Genomic DNA, 21,000 nt, shown 5'->3' with positions numbered 1-21,000 from the left:
ACCATGTAGTTTGCAACCAACAGTGTGAACTGCCACTGGAAATGAACAGTTAGCTAGCACAGAGGACTGGCGCTCTGTAGTCCCAGCAACTCTTCCCACTCAAAAGTTGTGTTGCTGCACCGTTCTGTACAATAACTAAAAAGTTGCCGAATGCTTTTCAGAAGGTCACCCCAGCTGGAACACCACTGCAGTAATTCAGCCTTGAGCTCATAGATGTAAGAGTCCCTGTGGCAAGACCCACCTCACAGAAGACGAGTCAAAACTTCTGGAGCAACTATAGACATAATAGTACTATTATATAACATGGAAGCCCATTTAATAGTACAGAAGAGTTGTGGAGCAAATAGGATGCTGCCAATATAAACTGTATCGGCAAAGGTGAGGGAACACCTTCATCAGAACTCACCCTCACAGCCTCAATGCATTTCTCTAGTTACTTCTCCCTTCCCATCTGCATCACTCTGTCTTATCCATGTTTGGCCTAAGCCAGTTTGCTCCCAACCTCGTCCCCCATAACACAACTCTATCAGACATCAAGGAGATGTGGATCTGAGTATTAACTGTGTCTTGGGGACACTGCAGATCATGATCTCTCCTGTCTTCCCTACCCATCCTTCATCAACCAGGACAAACAGTAAACTTGTGGGACTCCACATGCTGTGTCCCTTGGGATGCTAGGCCCTTCGGGGAAGAAAACTGAGGCCAGGTTCTGTGAACAATGCCAAAGACAAAGTAGTAAACCAATGATGGACCATCCCATCTGTGCCCATAATATCTCAGAAGAGAGTCAAATTTTGTGGGCAATGGTAGCAAAAGTTGTTGACAGATCTCACCGACTCCATCACTTGAAGATATTAAACCATCGATATCATTGTCTCTGTACTAAACTCCTTTAAAAAAAAAAAAGAGTACAATAGATTTAAGGCATCCTGTGAAGTCTAGGCCATAAGATATACCACATTCAATTAAAAAGTTTTTGCCAGCATCTTTGTTACAGAATAAGTGTAAAATGAGATGTGTATCATATTTTTAAAAGACATGAATGAAACTAAAAACTGTATAATTATTTGCTGCTTATCCCTATATCTCTGCAAAGGCAAATTGCCATTTCTTTTCACTGGCTATATTCATGGTGGAAGAAAAATATATAAAAACAGAATTTGGCCCATCATCAACAATTTAGGGTCAAATTCTCTCAGTTACACTTGTGTAAACGAATATGGAGTTATTTCAGATTATAAAAGCAACTAAGAGCTGAATTTGCCTTTAAAACAGTATCAGTTTCTGGAAGACCAGACACTGCAGTTCACAGGTGCAGTAATAAATTCAATCTTGGTTGTTCGTTTTCATCCGGTTGAGTTACCTTGACTATACCTTTGGTAAACTTCTTAATTTGAAAAATTAAATATATACACTGAAATTTTAAGTTTCCTCAGCCTACTATAAATCCACTCTGATGTTCTTTGTTTCCTCACAGTTTAATAAAAGATAAAATGAGTGCTAACCCAAAATCCAAAACACATAAATATCCTCAAATATGTCACACATTTCTAATGATGTTTTTCCCTCCACACCCAAGAAAGTTATCATTTTATCAGCCATGCTCCTGACTCTCAATGATCCACTCAAAGATCTTTACTGGACTGCCTCTCAACACAAATGGAGTAATACTAAGGGCTTATCTTTTGGAAGGGAGAGTCTACCTTATCGATATCTTCTTCTTCCTCTTCTTCCTCCTCCTCTTCAGAAAAGTCAAGGATTTTCTTTGCAAGTAGTGGATGCCACTGAAGACACTTTCTCTTTGGTCGTTTCCCAGTTCCCTCTCCTTCTGTTGAATGATCCTTATTCCGATTACTGCCTTTCATTACTGTGACCTGCCATGCAAAAATAGACACAAAAGTCATTTTACCAAATTCATGCAGATCACTTATGTATGTTAAGCATAAATGATCATCCTGTAAAGAGCTGAACAAACTAATACCCAATTCAGAGGTTTATCAAATACAAGATTCTCAATTTTTTTTACAACACTATATATGGACATTTAATTTAATAAGTTATTAATATGGCATTATGAGAGCTCGCTGTGGATTAATCCTTTCTTGTCTTAACACTCCCTTCAAGCTACCAGATCAACCCGTGACACTGATTATGACTACGTAATAATGGGGACACTAGCCCTATCTAGCTCTCAAACACACTCTTGCCCAATCTACAGTTCAAAGTATTCACACTTCACCAGCTAAGTGAATCAGCAAGAGGCTTCAAGCTTCTCCCAAGGCTGTCTACTGCAGTATTTCATATTTTGTCAAGCCAGGAACCTCCTTTTAGGACCAGAACATCTTGCTAGCCACTCATCTGCAAATCATGCACTTATATTTAGCAATGATGATTTTTAATCCTGTGACACCATGAACCAGGATTTCCCCAGTGCCATTATCAAGTGCAGTAGAGAAATCCGACTCCCAGTCCTAAAGGGATGAATTATGAATTTGAAGCAAACAACAAGCAATTACACTAAAAACATTTTCAAAGTGCTTGTCTACATGAACATGTACACAATACAGCCCCCCCTGAAAGAATGAAGTGCACACCCACACAGTACAGATCATATTTATCCACTACTCTTGCATATTTGTATTTCATATTAAATGTCTCAGATCTGTTTTTATTGAAATACATAATTATTGAATGTTAACATCCAATTTAAGGTGCTGCTTATAAGATCTGATAACGAGGTGCATCTTGAAATAAGGCATAATATCCCTCCATGCACACTGGATACAAATCAATGATTCTTTTTTGAAGAAAAAAAAATCAGATTTTGTTTTAAATTAAATTGGATTTTTTTATTTCATAATTCAAATAATAAGTTTTTCTTTTTGAAAAATACACCTGTTTAAAATGAAGTCTGAATTTAATACGTTAAGGCCTAAATTTATTATAATCTCTTAAAACATTTATATAAAAATAAATATACTGTATCCATGACCCTCTACCCTCGAAGTTAAAGGCTGCTTTTCTATATAAAGAAAGACTCAGGGGGAAAACATCTAATTTTTGAAGTTAAGCTTTATAAATATGGCACAATAGTTCATGTAATATACTAAGGCTCGTTTTGTTTATTAAAAATAAATTTTGTATGCTGGTTTGTGTGTTTAATTAAATCCCAGTTGCCATCCTAACACAGCTTGACAGAAATCATGAGCTAAAAGTTAATAATCTACTAAATAAGCAGTATCATTCACTATTTTCTAACATACTAAAAATGTAAAATTAATAAGAATCTGAAAATATTAAGCTATATGATTGCTCAAATAATTATATATAGTTATAGTGTACCTTCCTAGGTAGCCAAAAAAAAAAAAAGGACCAAATCTACTATAAAGGCTGTATTTAGTTATGTGTTTTAATGGTTATATCAACCAATGAAAATGCACCTTTCTTTAGAAAATAACTGAAGTACAAATGAAAAGTTGATTAAAATCAATTATTTAAATTGCCTTGGTTTAACTCAATCCACCCTTCCTCCGTGTATCCAAGATAAGAGTTAGCAACTATTTATGGAACTATTTTGGTTTGTTCATTTGCATCCTTTTGTTAACATGACATTAACATGTTAATCTTTAGAGTCAAAGATTATACTGATGGTAACCAGAAAAACCACATAGGAAAACGAGTGAATCTAGACAATGGATAACGTATATAGCCTGTAAAAATATCTGTGGAAGATTTTGAAAGGCTAATGGTCATCTCTCAGTGGCAAGCTAACAATAATGGCCAAATCTTGGTCCCAATGGAAATTTCATCATTAACTTCAAATAGGGCAAGGGTTTGGCTATTGGGAAAGATGTATAATCATTTAAGGGCAGGAAGGCAACATGGTGAAGATGCTGCTTTTGGAACGTAACTGCAGAACTATGACTTTTTAGTTCTAGGCCAGGGGTGGGCAAACTACGGCCCGCGGGACCATCCTGGTCGGCCCCCAAGCTCCTGGCCCGGGAGGCTAGCCCCCAGCCCCTTCCCCGCAGCCTTAACTCGCTCACTCCGCTGTTGGTGCAATGCTCTGGGCAGCGGGGCTGTGAGCTCCTGGGGCAGCACAGCTGCAGAGCCCGGCCTGACCCGGTCTCTGTGCTGTGCGGTGGTGGCGGCAGCGGCAGTGTGGCCCAGCTCCAGGCAGGCGGCGCGGCTGTAGCGCTGCCAGCCACCGGTGATCCAGGCAGTGCGGTAAGGGGGCAGGGGGGGGGGTTGGATAGAGGGCAGGGGAGTTTGGGGTGGTGGTCAGGAGGCGGGGGTGTGGATGGTGGTCGGGGGGGAAACAGGGGGTTGAATGGGGGGAGAGGTCCCGGGGGGGCGGCAGTCAGGAAGGAGGGGGTGTTGGATAGGCCGGCAGGGGGCAGTCAGGGGCAGGGGTTCCGGGGGCAGTCAGGGGACAGGGAGAAGGGGTGGTTGGATGGGGCAGGGGTTCCCAGGGGGCCGTCAGGAATGAGAAGAGGGGTTGGATGGGGCCAAATTACATTTCCATTCCAAAACACAATTTTTAGTTCTTAATATTGTGCCAGATTCTCAGCCCCAGCTCTGTCCCCCTTTGCATAAGGGTACATAATTTGGCTGCCTCTGAGCAGTTGAGAAATTCCTTGTTGGGGGAAACTTACTTGCACAAAGATTGCCAAGCCCCTTTAAGTGCCCCCTTCTGGCACAGGAGTTGTGTCAGGGGAGGGAGAGGGCAGAGCTCATCTCCACTACACCAATTCTCTACTGACACATGGTCGGAAAGCATCCATAAACAGATTTCATAAGTTAGAGCAGCCTAACTTATATCTGGGTCAGAGCGCTTGAGAATCAGGGAGCCACAACAGAATACAGGTTGGCATAGTAAAAGAATCCAATGCAGTATTTTCAAGATAGAACTTTCCATGCATCATCTCATCCAAGACGTGGTTTTTGTTAAAGTTTGGGCAATATCCTTTTGTTCACTTAAGAATTACATGATGGTAGAGGGGGTAGGGGGAGATGACATAAGCCACTTGGCCCCATATGATCAAAGCTTCACTGAGGAACACGCACACCAAAGGTCAGAAGCTACCACAAGAAGTTCTAACTTGCGTAATTTCAATAGTCCTCAATGAAAAAGGAAAAAAATCAACTTCAAAAGAAGTTGGTTCAGTAATTTTAAAACTGGGAACATGTGTACCATTTTGATAATTTCACACATGTGCATTCGAATTGTTATTCGTTCCTTTCTCCACATTAACACATCAGGGACCCCTTCAGTTCTGGATGCTTCGGAACTTTCCCATAAGATACTTACTTTATTGTTGTGTGTATCATCTTGATTTCCCATTAATGCTAATTTAAGACCTGCTTTTCATGTCAGTTATTTCACTGATAATTATCTGTAACCAATACTTCTTTTAAAATTATATTACCGGCACTATAGAAGTCTCATTACTATTTCAAAAATCAAGTTTAACAGGCAGTTTTCTGCTCCCCCGAGTTTTAAAGAGGATTAAGATAAATCTTCACAAAAGATAAGTAATCCCACAGCATGTTTTATAAGTATTCTCAATTATATCTGAAAATGTATCCAGCAAGTAGTTTTGGAAAAGGCAAGTGAAAACAGGACCCGAGCACTAGCCATTTCTAAAATCCGTAAGGGATTCACGTCATGATCTTTATTTATTATTGTCCCTTGCTCACAAATGATTGTTTATATTTTCCCTATACACAGGCCAAACATTGAGTACCTAACTATCCCTTAAAAACAATTAACTGAATTGAGTACTCATTGTCCTGCACATTACTGAATGGGTAAAAATGAATATTCAGCTTCCTGGAATTTAGTTACAATAATTAGGGTTTTTTTTTAAATTGTGATATATTTTACCCTTGCAGTCATTATGATGCATCTATTATGAGACTCTCAATAAGGCAGCTACCAGCTCACCATAACAAGGGAACAAGAAACTCAGGTCTGTGGTACGAAAATCAATCAAACCCCTGGATATTAGAGAGGTAGATCTCTTTAGAGAGACACACATGGTCTCTCCTCCATCGAGGCTGGAGTAGTCTCTGATAGGGCCTGAGCCTGTACCCCTTAAGTCAATGGGAGTTTTGCCATGATTTCAGTGGGAGAAGGATCAGGGCCACAACAAGGCCAGCTTTCAGTCTTCCCTCTAACTTGGCAGCAGGGCAAGGAAACAAAACAAAATGTCCTCATGAAGTACGCAAAGCTATATCCTGTGCCATCAAGACACATTCCCCTCCCACCAACTTTGAGGAAAATCACAGCAGGCATTTTCAAGCTATTTGGATCACTCTTTTGTAATATTTTAGCTTTTCTGATTTTTTTTAGGGGAGGGGGGAGCTGATTTTATTTTACATAATCTTTGCTCTACACATTTCACAGTAGTTTTAATTTGTTGGTGTCTACTGAGAATGATCCCTTGTACTTTCTTCTCCTGGCAGAAGTCTCTCACAAGAGGAAGGCCAGAGAATTCCATAGGTGGATGTAAATGTTGTATAGAAAGGATATCAGCCTCTACCAAATTCTATAAGACTTTTCTTTGGCAGACTGAAGCTGAGACACCACATGCTGAACATTTTTCTTTTGAATAGGTTCTCTCTCCATTCTGCCCATGTGCTCCACAGATACAGTATACTCATAATGACATATAGTCACAGTTAGTAAATTACCAAGGGTTGCTTAACAGGACAGCAAAAAATACCTCTAATCCACATGAACTTGAAAGGAAAAATTAGGGAAATATTAAGTTCTTGGCTACTTACAGTATTACCACACTGGATAAAATCCAATTAAAGTTCAAATGAACACATAAATAAGTTAATGGTATCTTGTACTCTACTACCATTGCTTACTTATTGATTAACTGAACATTAATGGAATTCATTTAGTTGAATCTTTAGGCTCTTATGTTTATCCTTTTTTCTTAATATATAATCAATAGCATAGTAGCTGATTGTTTCCTACACAGGGAATTGCTCATGTACAAATAAACATAGCCAGGTCTAATGGAAAGTTTACACTGACTACAAATGACATTTCTTTGTTCTTCACACAGCTCTATAAACATATGGTGATGATACACACTAAGGGCAATGATCTCAGCTCCTGATGCAAAACTATTAATAGGTCTCCAATAACCATTCCACACTGCCATCAATAGTAGTATAAAAAACGCTCTCTTGACTCCACCTCGCCACAACACCTCATGGGAAAAATCACAAAAGGTAATGAGGTGCCTGCAAAATTAGTATGGCCACTGTTGCATTTGTAATTCATCTTGGAAGAGAAGGCACACTCTACATAAGAAGAAAAAGTCAGGGCTGGCAAGCCTCTCTATGGCTAACTTTTTGGAGAGATGGTTGGGGATTCAGGCTCTCACCCTGCAAGGACTTGTACACATGCTTAACTTTACCCTCTAAGGCCTGGTCTACACTAGGAGTTTATGTCGAATTTAGCGCCGTTAAATCGAATTAACCCTGCACCCGTCCACACCACGAGGCTATTTAGTTCGACATAGAGGTCTCTTAAATTCGACTTCTGTACTCCTCCCCAACGAGGGGAGTAGCGCTAAATTCGACATGGCCATATCGAATTAGGCTAGGTGTGGATGGAAATCGACGCTAATAGCTTCGGGAGCTATCCCACAGTGCACCACTCTGTTGACGCTCTGGACAGCAGTCCGAGCTCGGATGCTCTGACCAGCCATACAGGAAAAGCCCCGGGAAAATTTGAATTCCTTTTCCTGTCTGGCCAGTTTGAATCTCATTTCCTGTTTGGACATCGTGGCGAGCTCAGCAGCACTGGCAACGATGCAGAGCTCTCCAGCAGAGATGGCTGTGCAATCTCAGAATAGAAAGAGGGCCCCAGCATGGACTGATCGGGAAGTCTTGGATCTGATCGCTGTGTGGGGCGATGAGTCCGTGCTTTCCGAGCTGCGCTCCAAAAGACGGAATGCAAAGATCTATGAGAAGATCTCTAAAGCCATGGCAGAGAGAGGATACAGCCGGGATACAACGCAGTGCCGCGTGAAAATCAAGGAGCTGAGACAAGGCTACCAGAAGACCAAAGAGGCAAACGGACGCTCCGGATCCCAGCCCCAGACATCCCGTTTCTACGAGGCACTGCATTCCATCCTAGGTGCGGCCGCCACCACTACCCCACCACTGACCGTGGACTCTGAGGATGGAATATTGTCGACGGCCGCTTCCTCGGACATGTTAGCGGACGGGGAAGATGAGGAAGAAGATGAGGAGGACGAGGCAGTCGACAGCGCTTACAAGGCTGATTTCCCCGACAGCCAGGATCTCTTCATCACCCTTACAGAGATCCCCTACCAACCGTCCCCAGCCGTTAACCCGGACACGGAATCAGGGGAAGGATCAGTCAGTAAGTGTTTAAAACATCTAAACATTTATTTTTTACAGAACAATATTAACAATGGGTTTTGCATGATTACTTTGCCCTAGGCGCTTAACGGTTCAGTCCCTGGCAGTGCAACTACTAAAAAAAAAAATCTAACAATGTCCGGTTTAGCATGATTGTTCTGCCCAAGCCACTCTACTGTTTAGTCCCTGCCAGTGCAGCTACAGTAAAATCCTGTCTATATGTCCGGGGATAGAGCAGAAATCCTCCATGGACATCTCCACGAAGCTCTCCTGGAGGTAATTGGAAAGCCTTTGCATCAGGTTCCTGGGGAGAGCGGCCTTATTGGGTCCTCCGTAGTAGCAAACATTTCCGCGCCAGAAGACAAGCAAGTACTCCGGGATCATTGCCCTGCAGAGCATGGCGGCATACGGCCCTGGTCTTTGCAGGCTTTCCCGAAGCATCCTTTCTTTCTCCGTCTCTGAAATCCTCATCAGAGTGATGTCGCTCATGGTGACCTGCTTTGAATTAGGTAGGGGAATGTTAGTATTGGGACTGCTTGCCTGTTCCTTTACAGAACTGTAACCGGCGGCTTACAGCCACGCGGTGGAGGCTGGAGAGGGGCAGCATACAGTGATCTTTCCCTGGGACAGCCGCGAAGGGGTGGGACAGGGGCAGAGTTCATGCTTGCCGGATTGCTGGCAGCAGGGACTGGCATTGCTTTCAACGTGAAAGGAGGCCAGTGCTACTATTAAAGTTTTAAGCAGCCACAAGTCTACGGCTTACCATGTCGGCCTGCTACACAAATTCCGGTGTCCTGCCCCGCTTCTCTGATGTGCACTGCAAGACCCCAGGCACTGAATGCGAAGGCCGAAAATTCGACCTTGTCCTGAGTGCGCATGTGATAGGTGCTGTGCATAGTCTTGTTCACAGAGAAAGACTATGTTCTTTGTTCACAACTAAATTTATCTTTCTGAGGAATTCACTCCCTTTTTCCCATTCCCACAGCTGCGACTGTCTCCCAACCCAGCCTGGCATCACACTCCCAGAGGCTAGCGCAGATTAGGCGTAGGAAGAAGAGGACACGGGAGGACATGTTCTCGGAACTTATGGGCTGCTCCCGAGCCCAGGCAGCCCAGCAGACCCAGTGGAGGGAGAACTTGTCCCAAATGCACCGATCACACATGGAACGGGAGGAGAGGTGGCGGCAGGAAGACCAGCAGGCGACTCAAACGCTGCTTGGACTAATGAGGGAGCAAACGGACACGCTCCGGCGCCTTGTGGATGTTCTGCAGGACCGGAGGCAGGAGGACAGAGCCCCGCTGAAGTCTATCTGTAACCGCCCTCCCCCGCCACCAAGTCCCATACCCCCCTCACCCAAAGTCCAAAGAAGGAGGGGCGGCAGAGTCCGTGAAAACTCTCACTCCACCCCTGCAGACTGCTCTACTACTAGAAGGCTCTCATTCCCCAAAATTTGACAAGTCCTTTCCTTCCCGCCTCACCCAAGCCCCCGTCCAAGTTTCTCCCCCCAGTTTCATGTGTAGTTGCTAATAATCTGTTAATTACTGTTTCCATCATGTTCTTTTTGAGGAGAGTCTGTCTGAAGGGGGGGAAGGGGGTTGGTAATTGGACAGGACAGTCACCTTTACCAGGGTACAGAGGCGGCGGCAGGTTCAGCAGCAGGGCACACACACATTGCAGTCACTAGTTACCCTGGTCAGTCTGGGAGGTGGTTTTAGTGTTCTGTGGTGGGTGCTCTGTGACTTTGTGGTGGGGGAGGGCAGTTACCGATCTTATGCAGCGGTCCTTATCCTGGATCACAGAGCCACGCGGCAGGGGATCTGTAACCGTCCTCCCCCTGCCACAAAGTCACATAGCCCCCCCACACACAGAGTCCCGAACAGGAGGGGTGGCAGGCTCCGTTGAAACCACCAGTCCACCACCGCGGAGCCTGTCATTCCTGGAGTTTAGAAGCTTCATTTGCATCACTACACTACACCCGCTCCCCACCACAGTCTGCGTCCCAGTTTCAACACTTTCCCACGAAAACAGTAATAAAGAAAACAGTGTTCATTAACAAAATTCAAGTGATTTTATTTTTAAACGTGGGTTGTAAGGGGGGGGGAACGGGGTATGTAACTGGAGAGGATACTGAACATTTAGTGGGTAAAGAAACGGGGGCAGGTTCAGCTTCTCTGTACACAAACTGAAAAGTCACAGGGTTACCCTGCTCACTCAGGAACCTAGCTTTCAAAGCCTCCCGGATGCACAGCGCGTCCCGCTGGGCTCTTCTAATCGCCCGGCTGTCTGGCTGGGCGTAATCAGCAGCCAGGCTATTTGCCTCAACCTCCCACCCCGCCATAAAGGTCTCCCCCTTGCTCTCACAGAGATTGTGGAGCACACAGCAAGCTGCAATAACAATGGGGATATTGGTTTCGCTGAGATCACAGCGAGTCAGTAAGCTTCTCCATCTCCCCTTGAGACGGCCAAAAGCACACTCCACCACCATTCTGCACTTGCTCAGCTGGTAGTTGAAGAGTTCTTTTTCAGTGTCCAGGGCGCCAGTATAGGGCTTCATGAGCCAGGGCATTAGCGGGTAGGCTGGGTCCCCGAGGATGACTATAGGCATCTCCACATCCCCAAGAGTTATTTTGTGGTCCGGGAAGTAAATACCTTCCTGCAGCCGTCTAAACAGACCTGAGTTCCTGAAAACACGAGCGTCATGAACCTTGCCCGGCCATCCAACGTTGATGTTTGTAAAACGTCCCCTATGGTCCACCAGTGCTTGCAGCACCATTGAAAAGTAGCCCTTTCGGTTGATGTACTGGCTGGCCTTGTGGTCCGGTCCCAGGATAGGGATGTGAGTTCCATCTATAGCCCCACCGCAGTTTGGGAATCCCATCTCGGCGAAGCCATCTATGATGACCTGCGCGTTTCCCAGGGTCACTACCTTTGAGAGCAGTACCTCAACGATTGCGTTGGCTACTTGCATCACAACAACCCCCACGGTAGATTTGCCCACGCCAAAGTGGTTCGTGACTGACCGGTAGCTGTCTGGCGTTGCAAGCTTCCAGAGGGCTATGGCTACTCGCTTCTGGACAGTCAGGGCTGCTCGCATCCGGGTGTCATTGCGCTTCAGGGCAGGGGACAGCAACTCACAAAGTTCCATGAAAGTCCCCTTCCGCATGCGAAAGTTTCGCAGCCACTGTGATTCATCCCAGACCTGCAGCACTATGCGGTCCCACCAGTCCGTGCTTGTTTCCCGGGCCCAGAATCGCCGTTCCACAACATCAACATGAACCATTGCCACCGTGATGTCCTCGGCGCTGGGTCCCGTGCTTTCTGACAGGTCTGTGCTACTCTCAGACTTCAGGTCCTCACCGCGGTGCCGTAGCCTCCTCGCCTGATTTTTCTGCATCTGCCTCTGGGAAAGGTGGATGATAAGCTGCGAGGTGTTGACAACGGCCACAACTGCAGCGATGGTCGCAGCGGGCTCCATGCTCGCAGTGCTGTGGCGTCCGCGCTGTCACTGACCAGAAAAGTGCGCAAACTGATTTCCCGCCGGCGCTTTCAGGGAGGGAGGGCGGTAGTGACGGACGGATGACGACAGTTACCCAAAAGCACCCTCGACACATTTTTTTACCCAGAAGGCATTGGCGGCTCGACCCAGAATTCCAATGGGCAGCGGGGACTGCGGGAACTGTGGGATAGCTGCCCACAGTGCACCGCTTCCTATGTCGACGCTTTCCCCGTTAGTGTGGACTCACAAAGTCGAATTACTGTCCTTAGTGTGGACACACACGTTCGACTTTGCAATATCGATTCCACATATTCGATTTAAGTAAAATCGAACTACTCTCGTAGTGTAGACATACCCTGAGTAGTGCCACTGAAAGCATCAGGATTACTCATGGTGTGGAATGCTAAGCACATGCAAGAGTCTTTACAGGACTGAACCCTTAGTCTTGCAATCCCATAAGGGTAACAAAAGAACAGTTACATTAATATACATTGCACTGAACTGCAACTCTCGTAAGTGCAATTTATGAAGTACATCACATCAGGAGAGGTATCAACTCTCCTATAATCTCAGTAGAGCTAAATAGTATCTTCCAATCTGTCTGAGATGGACAGTCTAAATAAAGAGATGATAATATAGATAAACAAGGTAATTTTTAAAGCAGGGTTACTACGAAAAGAGAAAAGGAAATTGAAACAAATTACAAGCAATTGTCAGGTACATGCACAATAAAGAATTGATACAAAAGCAGGAGAAAGAAGAGTTATGTTCCAAAATATTGGACAAAGTATGGTAGCCTTGATTAAAATGAATCACACGTGCTGTATAACACATCAGCAGACGATTCTTGTCAAAGCTTATGTTCCAGATCCACTGACAACAGAGATACCTCCAGGGTGATTGTTTACAAGTACCTTTAATGCAGAGATACAGATGAGATGTGAAAGAGAAATTTTACCAATAGAATTGTTGTCAAAATATTTTTTCAGCCTTTTCCTGCTGGCTATCTTTTTATTTTCTGTTGCTGGAAACACAATATTCTCTGTACACCCAATGCAGGCTTTCAGCAGAAAAATGTAATCAACTGTAAAAATGTAAATTTTTTTTTTGGGCGGGGGGGATTGTTTTTGGTTTTTTTACACATAATTTTTTTTCAAATTTAGTTATAGAATTAGATACAAATTTTCATCTTTAAAAATTCAAAACCCCCAAACTGTTTTATTGTGCCTTCTCTCTGATATCTACTTCCGCCCTCTCTCTCCCTACGTTCCTAGATTCTTTACAAAACAATACGTAAAAATAAGACCAATTCCATGGTCTTAATTTTGGGAACATTGATAGTTGCCTGCATAATTTCTTAACCTTACATGTTGCATTAACACTAATGGAGCACCTACAAAATTATACATTTACGGTGGTGATCATCAAAATCTTTACAAATGTCTTTACAAGTAATTAAACATTAGGAAAGTATTTATACTGTCTCTACACCAATAAGCTTGGCAAAATTTAAGGTTTTTTTTTTTTGTAATTTCAATATATAATGTCTATGTTTATTTTTAAGCATTTCTTTTTATCAATTTAAATTTGTGCAGTTGCAGGGGGATGTCAAACAATTATGTAATGACAGACTGTGAATCAAAATGAAGCTTTATAATTGTTAAAACACAAATTGACATCACATATCAACATATACAAAGTAAATATCCCTATATCAAACCCCTAGAAGTTCTCAGACAGCATTTCTCTTACTTTGCCTATCTGTAAATTTTTATCATCAATCAATGTTTCCTGACATTTACTGATAAAAAACGAACCCTTCCAAGCCTACAAAAAGACAGTTACCTTTTCCGTAAATGGTGTTCTTCGAGATGTGTTGTTCATGTCTATTCAACTTAGGTGTGTGTGCTCGCCACATGTACCAGTGCTGGAAGTTTTTCCCTTAGCAGTATCTGTAGGGGACTGGCTCCGGCGCCCTCTGGAGTGGCGCGCACATGCCACAGTATAAGGGGCATCACCGGTTCCCTCCACCCTCAGTTCCTTCTTGCCGGAAACTCCGACAGTGGGGAAGGAAGGTGGGTTGCGAAAAGGACATAAGCAACACATCTCGAAGAACAACGGTTACGGAAAAGGTAACTGTCTTTTCTTCTTCGAGTGATTGCTCATGTCCATTCAACTTAGGTGACTTCCAAGCAGTACCCCTCGGAGGTGGGTAGGAGTTCACAGATGTGTAGATTGCAACACAGCTCTGCCAAACCCAGCATTGTCCCTGGCCTGCTGAGTGATGGCGTAGTGGGCCGTGAACATGTGCACCAAGGACCATGCCGTGGCTCGACAGATATCCTGGATCGGGAAGTGTACCAGGAAGGCCGCCGAAGATGCCTGCGCTCTGGTCTAGTGGGCTCTGATGATCAGCGGCGGAGGGACTCCCGCCAACTCATAGCCGGTCCGAATGCAAGAGGTGATCCAGTTAGAAATCCTCTGCGTGGACACCAGGAGGCCCTTTATCCTATCAGAGATGAAAAGCTGAGTCAACTTACAGGAAGGCTTTGTCCGATCTAGGTAGAAAGCCAGGGCCCTCCTTACATCCAAAGAGTGAAGGTGCCTCTCTTCACTAGTCTTATGGGGCTTAGGGCAGAAGACCGGAAGGAAGATGTCTACTTTCCACATGAGCCAGGACTCCACCTTGGGAAGGAAGGCCGGGTGGGGACGGAGCTGGACCGTGTCCTTATAGAAGACTGTGTACGGCGGTTCTGAGGTCAGGGCTCGCAGCTCAGAGACTCGCCTCGCCAACGTCACTGCCACCAAGAACGCGATCTTCTACGATTGATGAGACAGGTAGCACGAGGCCAAAGGCTCAAAGGGCAGGCCCATAAGCCTCGACAAAACCAAGTTCAGATCCCACTGAGGGGCCGCGGACCGAACTTGAGGAAAAAGTCTCTCGAAGCCTCTGAGGAACCTGACTTTCATGTCATGGGAGAACACAGTCTGCCCCTGGATTGGCGGATGAAAGGCAGAAATGCACCCTGCCAGATGCACCCTGATAGAGGAGTGCGCCAGGCCCCGATACCTCAAATGAAGCATGTAGTTTAAGATCGACTGCACTGAAGAATGCGAAGGGGAGATGTCCCATTCGGCCGCCCAGCGGGCTATCCAGGGTAGCTGGCGGGGAGCAGGTTGGGCTACATCGCTCCACTGGAGCTTGGGCCCGAGATCCCGATGTGAGTGAAGAGTTGCCCAGCATGGGACTTTGCTCACACCCAGTCTTATCCTTTCCCTTGTGGGAGGTTGGAGACCGGCCTCGTCCCACCTTCTTGGGCTTCTTGGTTGGAGCCACGGATGGGGACTGGTGCCGGCCAACGGACGGTCCCGGTGGGGCGCCGCGTACCGAGGTTACAGTACTCAGCGCCAAATTGTACCGTTGTTCCGGTGCCGGGGTGAGCCAACTCCATAAGAAGCGCTCTTAAACCAATATTGCGCTCCTTCTTAGTTCTTGGCTTGAAGGACTTGCAAATTTTGCACTTCTCACTAACGTGCCCTTCGCCCAAGCAACGCAGACAACTGCTGTGGGGATCACTAACAGGCATGGGCCTCTTGCAGCGATCAAAGGGCTTAAAGCCTGGGGACCGGGGCCTGCCCCGTCCCGAGGCAAAGTCCCATTCGGGACCTACAAAGTCTCTAACTTATAGCTAAGGGATTTAAAAACACTAACAGAAAACTATGTACAGTATAATACAAGAGATAACTAGTTCGTACGAACGAGCAGCAACAGCACTACCTGAAGCAGCAACAGTTCCAGCACCGTCACTGGCAGCAAGAAGGAACTGAGGGTGGGGGGAACCGGCAGCTCCCTATATACCGCAGCATGTGCGTGCCACTCCAGGGGGTGCCAGAGCCAGTCCCCTACAGATACTGCTGAGGGAAAAACTTCCGGCACCAGTGCACGTGGTGAGCACACACACCTAAGTTGAATGGACATGAGCAAGCACTCGAAGAAGAATATTAAGTGTAAGAAACACCACAGCAACATTGTCTACTTGCAAAAGCAAAACTCCAGAGATTTGAATGGCAACTCCTAGGTGGTCTAAGATTTCAATGGGTCTGTGTTTTCTATGGGTGCCATGTGTGTCAGAACGGCAGGATTTTACCATACAAATTCTGGTAAAATCCTGCCGTTCTGACAGTATGAACGCATCTGCTTTGCCAGGATAACTGTGGCAGAGCCAACATTTTAATGGACAAGTCAGTATTCTTTGCCATATCTACTGCAGCAAACCACCTCTTGCATACTTGGTGATGTAGCTTGAATTGCTGTGTCAAAGAACTGATGCAAGTGATAAATAGATCTAAACCTAAACTGTTAGGACTCTCAAGTAGAACACTGGCATCTCAGACTATAAGTGCCCCATCCAACTCCCTTTGATTTCAACAGGAGTTTTTCAGACTGACTTTATTGGGAGTTAGACTGGGCTCTTATTATGTCCACATGGAATACTAGTACATGAACAGGAATGAGGTAATGTTAAGGCAATTTATTCAGCATATTCCACCCCATACCACACTAGTCAAATTTCTAAGCTACTCTTTAAGAAATACCATAAGAACATAAACAAATACAGAAGGATTGATCACTGAGACACTGATACTGTTAATGATCTGATGAGGTGAGCTGTCTCAACCAGGAAGCAGGGGTACCGTAAAGAAGCTTAACTCGGCCAACTCATTGATTTTCCCTTCTCTCTCCAAGCAGAGAAGCTCAATTCCTTATATTTCAATTACAATTAAACTGCAAGATGATAAAATATATATAAATGAAAAAAAGAGTATGTTTTTAATTAAATAGTTTATTTAGCTCTGGGGTAACTTGACCTGCAGAATTTCTTTTAGCTTACTATAATGAAGAAAGGAAATTAATTGGTACTAATTACTGACCAGATAGTGAATGTATTTCTTCTTGTTTCACAGCAGAGAGCCACTAATGAGCTTTTCTAACTTTCACAGAAGTGATGGTTTAATGGAGGACATGCTGTGAATAAATGGAATACTGTCTGCCGGCAGAAATTTGGGATAGCCTGTCACCACATGTAACTAACACAGCAACAATTCTTACTTAATTTTTAATGAAGCTCTCTTTCCTGTTTAAGTAAATGACAAACTATTCCTTATTTCTCTTTTTGAATTTTCATTGATTGCTCCCTTTTTTGTTCTCAGTTTTTAATTTTATTTATCGAAGACTACCCAAGAAATAGTACTCACTTTGAATTTCTGTGTTTTAAATGATCATGGAAGGTCTACAAAAGTTCTCTCTCCTGCCCACCAAAAAAATATGAGCTTTCAAAGAAAAAAAACCAAACTGTTGTATGTGAGAGGAACAAGACACTTATTTCCAGTGGCAACCATTTCCTTTTCTCATCATTAACACTTTCCCTTCTTTTCACAAACTCTTTTCCCACTTGGAAACATTGGGAACTATTCATTTCATTTCCTCCAAAACGGTTACAGCAATGCATATGTCTCAATTACCATCTAAGTAAAATAAAACCACGTATATTGCACACATATACACCTCTAATTCCAAAGATTCTCAAAAATTAAAAGAGACAAGACAGACCACTTTCCAAGTCTACTGCACATCAGACCTGTGCTCCACTCTTTGCACTGGCTTCCCATAGACTACAGAGTTGAGTTCAAGGTGTCGGTTCTTATCGTCAAGGCGCTCCATGGCTTGGGCCTCCATCTAAAGTTCCAGGATGAAGACTGTGGTCAACCAGAAATTAATGTGGCCTGATGCATTTACTTAATCCGTGTGAGTAAACTGTATTTTGTAGAAAGGTGTTGCAATATTTGATTAAACTCTCTGAGTGAAATCCTGCTTCCACTCAATTCAATAGAAAAACCACCACTGATTTCATTAGGGTCAGCATTTCATCTTCTAAAGCTAAACTGAGGCATCTGTAAAATAGGTAGAATACTGATCTCAGGGGAACGGTGAGGCTTAACTCAATGTTTGCAAAGTGCTATATGACCTCTAATCCTACAGAACCAACCAACTCTAATCAACCTCCTCTCCACATCCCATCTGCACCAGAGAGCTGAGATTTTTCAAAGCTTAGTAGGGGATTTAGACACAAAACTGCTTTTAATCTCAACCAACTGGCCTTCATACACAACAGCAACAGAGCAAGAACAACTAACTGGTTTTGACCAAGTAAAGTGCTCTCCTACTGGAAATTTAATACAGTAACACATGGTAACATATGTGGTAGCAGGTATAATGGTATTAATGGTAGTTTTGCAAAGTGATTGAGTGTGCCAGCACTAGAGTGTTAGCAGATGCTTGCCTTTACACAGAACAAAATATAGAGTTAACTAATAGTTCAGGGATACTGTTCCTAGAAATTTCTGTTTTGTAAATATAACAAGTTGACATTACAAGAAAATGAATTGCTGAATGAATCCCTCAAATCACTTAAAATGTATTTGAGTTTAAAATCTGAAGCTATTAACCAATGACATCAACCTAGTAAATTTTGTTTTAATATACACAGGGTGCAACAGTTCTGGGGTAACTAGAAGATCTTAAATAATATCAAGAGCCTCAATCTCTTGCTTATTCTTTCTCAGTTTAGAACTTTTTCTAGAAAACATGACCTATGAGGGAAGATTGAAAAAATTGGTTTTGTTTAGTCTGGAGAAGAGAAAACTGAGAGGGGACATGATAACAGTTTTCAAGTACATAAAAGGTTGTTACAAGGAGGAGGGAGAAAAATTGTTCTTCTTAACCTCTGAGGACAGGACAAGAAGCCATGGGCTTAACTTGCAGCAAGATTTAGGTTGGACATTAGGAAAAACACATTAGGAAAAACTTCCTAACTGTCAGAGTGCTTAAGCACTAGATATAAATTGCCTAGGGAGGTTGTAGAATCTCCATCTTTGGGGATTTTTAAGAGCAGGTTGGACAAACACCTGTCAGGGATGGTCTAGATAATACTTAGTCCTGCCTTGAGTGCAGGGGACTGGACTAGATGACCTCTCAAGGTCCCTTCTAGTTCTATGATTCTATGATCGAGCCGGCGTGCCCCACATCTGGTGCGCCTGGCGCAGAGGGGCAGGCTCCCAGGGTGTTTCTGGGGCAGGCCCAGGTCTTGTGCTGTGTCAGGGTAGGGTGCAGCCTCACCACAGAGTCTGTGTCCCCAGGGTGATCTCCCACCCTCAGCAAGCCAGTGGCCTGTGCTCCCCACTGCCATGCTGGAACCTCTGCATTTATTTATTGACAAATAAAACTTGCAGAATTTTAAAATATTGTGCACAGAATTTTTAATATTTTTTGGCGCAGAATGGCCTCAGGAATAAATATTATTATGCAGCATGTAGTAGCTTTTAAATACACTTGCTGCACCTGATACAATAGGCTCTGTCACCTTGCAATAAACTTGCAATAAAATTCATATTAATTCAAATGGTGAAACAGTCCAGCCATGAGAAAGGAATCAGCTAGCTTGTTTGGACTGGACAGACTCCTGTTAAGAAGAGGAAGTATCAAACTCCTACATTCAACATACACAATACTCATAGTAGGTGGGCTTTAGACTAGGAAAGAAAGGAGAAGGGTTCAGGAAGTGGTTTTGCATAATTCAATCTGGCAGTGACTTTGGTCAGGCAATGTATAGTAGAAGGCAAAGCAGTTCCAAAACCAAACAAAATAAAATCAGAGAGAAATTAATAGATATATTGAAATATCCGTGAATGATTGTAATGAAAACACAAGCAAGGAGAAATAGAAGCCATCACTAAATATCAGCAGATCTTCATCTAGTGGGCATACTGTGGATGATTATTTTCATATCAGTGAAGATGGATATAATCAATAGGCAGGAGAAAAAAAGAAATGGATGGCTGTGTTTACATGACATTGTAAATATCTTTGACACCAAGGGACAGCAAGAGAACAAGGAATAAAGTCTAAGGGCAAGATTACAGTGGCCTTGCATGCCTACACAGTCAGAAAGGAGTATAAAGTTCCTCCTTACTCGCCTGCACAGACAATGCTCCATGTACGGGAAGGGATGGAGAATGGGTGGAACCCTGTCTCTGTTCCCCAAACGTACTGGTCAGTGCAGCTGAGGTAGCACAGAGAAGGGAGTGATCTATTACTGGCACGTAGCAGCAGCAGATTACTCCCCTGCCGAACAAATACAGAGGCTAGAAAGTGATTTGTGACTCTGCTCTGGAGACAGCACAGCTACATGCAGACCCGTACTCAGGGCAGATTCAGTCAAATCACAATCTAACTCCAAAAGCTACTGTAAACAGGGCAGCAGGGCTGGAGAAGTCAGAGAGCCAAACAATTCCTAGACAGAGTTTTAGAATAATGTCATTAGGGGAGATTTTAACTTCCCAAATATCTGCTTGGTAAAGAGAACAACAAAAGAGGCAACAGAGATTTTCTTCAAATTGTCTTCCACTTAAATTATGATCTTAAAAGTAGAAGTATCTAGTTCTTCCCAACTGCTAGAAACTGACTGAATGAGAAAATAAGAAAGGAAGCTTGGGGGGAAAAAACCTAATAGCATTCCTCTGCATTCTTTATTTCCAAATTTATAACAATTCATCAGTAGCCCTGATCCTGCATCTTGCTGCACGTGGGCAGACTCCTGCATGCATACAGAACAAAGATTAAAATAAATATGTTGGTTTCTTTTTATTTGCCTTCTGGTTTCTGAGCTGCTAGGCTATATTCAGCTCATATTTTCAAGCTTTTCTTTGGAATCCTAAAAACTATAAACTTTTTTTTTTTTTTTTAAGTTGAGATTCGCACATATACACGTACCTCTAGGAACTGGAGCTTCAAGTAAAACATCCAACATCAGTAGACTCAATAAAATGCGAGAGTTGGCAACATTATACAATTCAGATATAGGGCCAGATCCTTAGCTATATAAATTAGTATAGAAGTCTACAGAATTATGCTGTTAACACCAGCTGAAGATCCTGGCCCACCTTCTTTACTTAAAATTAGGGCTGTTGATTAATTACAGTTAACTCATGCGATTAACTCAAAAAATTAATCACAATTTAAAAAATTAATCAC

The 21,000-nt window shown here is 43.6% G+C and overlaps 1 protein-coding gene across 1 annotated transcript in view; it reads right to left on the bottom strand.

Annotated features, from left to right (window-relative positions):
• Window positions 1-21,000, bottom strand: part of BBX (BBX high mobility group box domain containing) — a 193,107-nt gene that overhangs the window by 88,411 nt on the left and 83,696 nt on the right. The window contains exon 4 of the mRNA XM_065419519.1: window positions 1,704-1,874. Coding sequence (XP_065275591.1) covers window positions 1,704-1,865 — 162 coding nt within the window. The 5' untranslated portion in view covers window positions 1,866-1,874. The remainder of the gene's footprint in view (window positions 1-1,703; window positions 1,875-21,000) is intronic.

Source organism: Emys orbicularis, chromosome 1, assembly GCF_028017835.1.
Source record: "Emys orbicularis isolate rEmyOrb1 chromosome 1, rEmyOrb1.hap1, whole genome shotgun sequence".
Taxonomy (NCBI): domain Eukaryota; kingdom Metazoa; phylum Chordata; order Testudines; family Emydidae; genus Emys; species Emys orbicularis.
The sequence above is the reverse complement of the archived record's forward strand: the minus strand, read 5'-3'. Positions and strand labels throughout refer to the sequence as shown.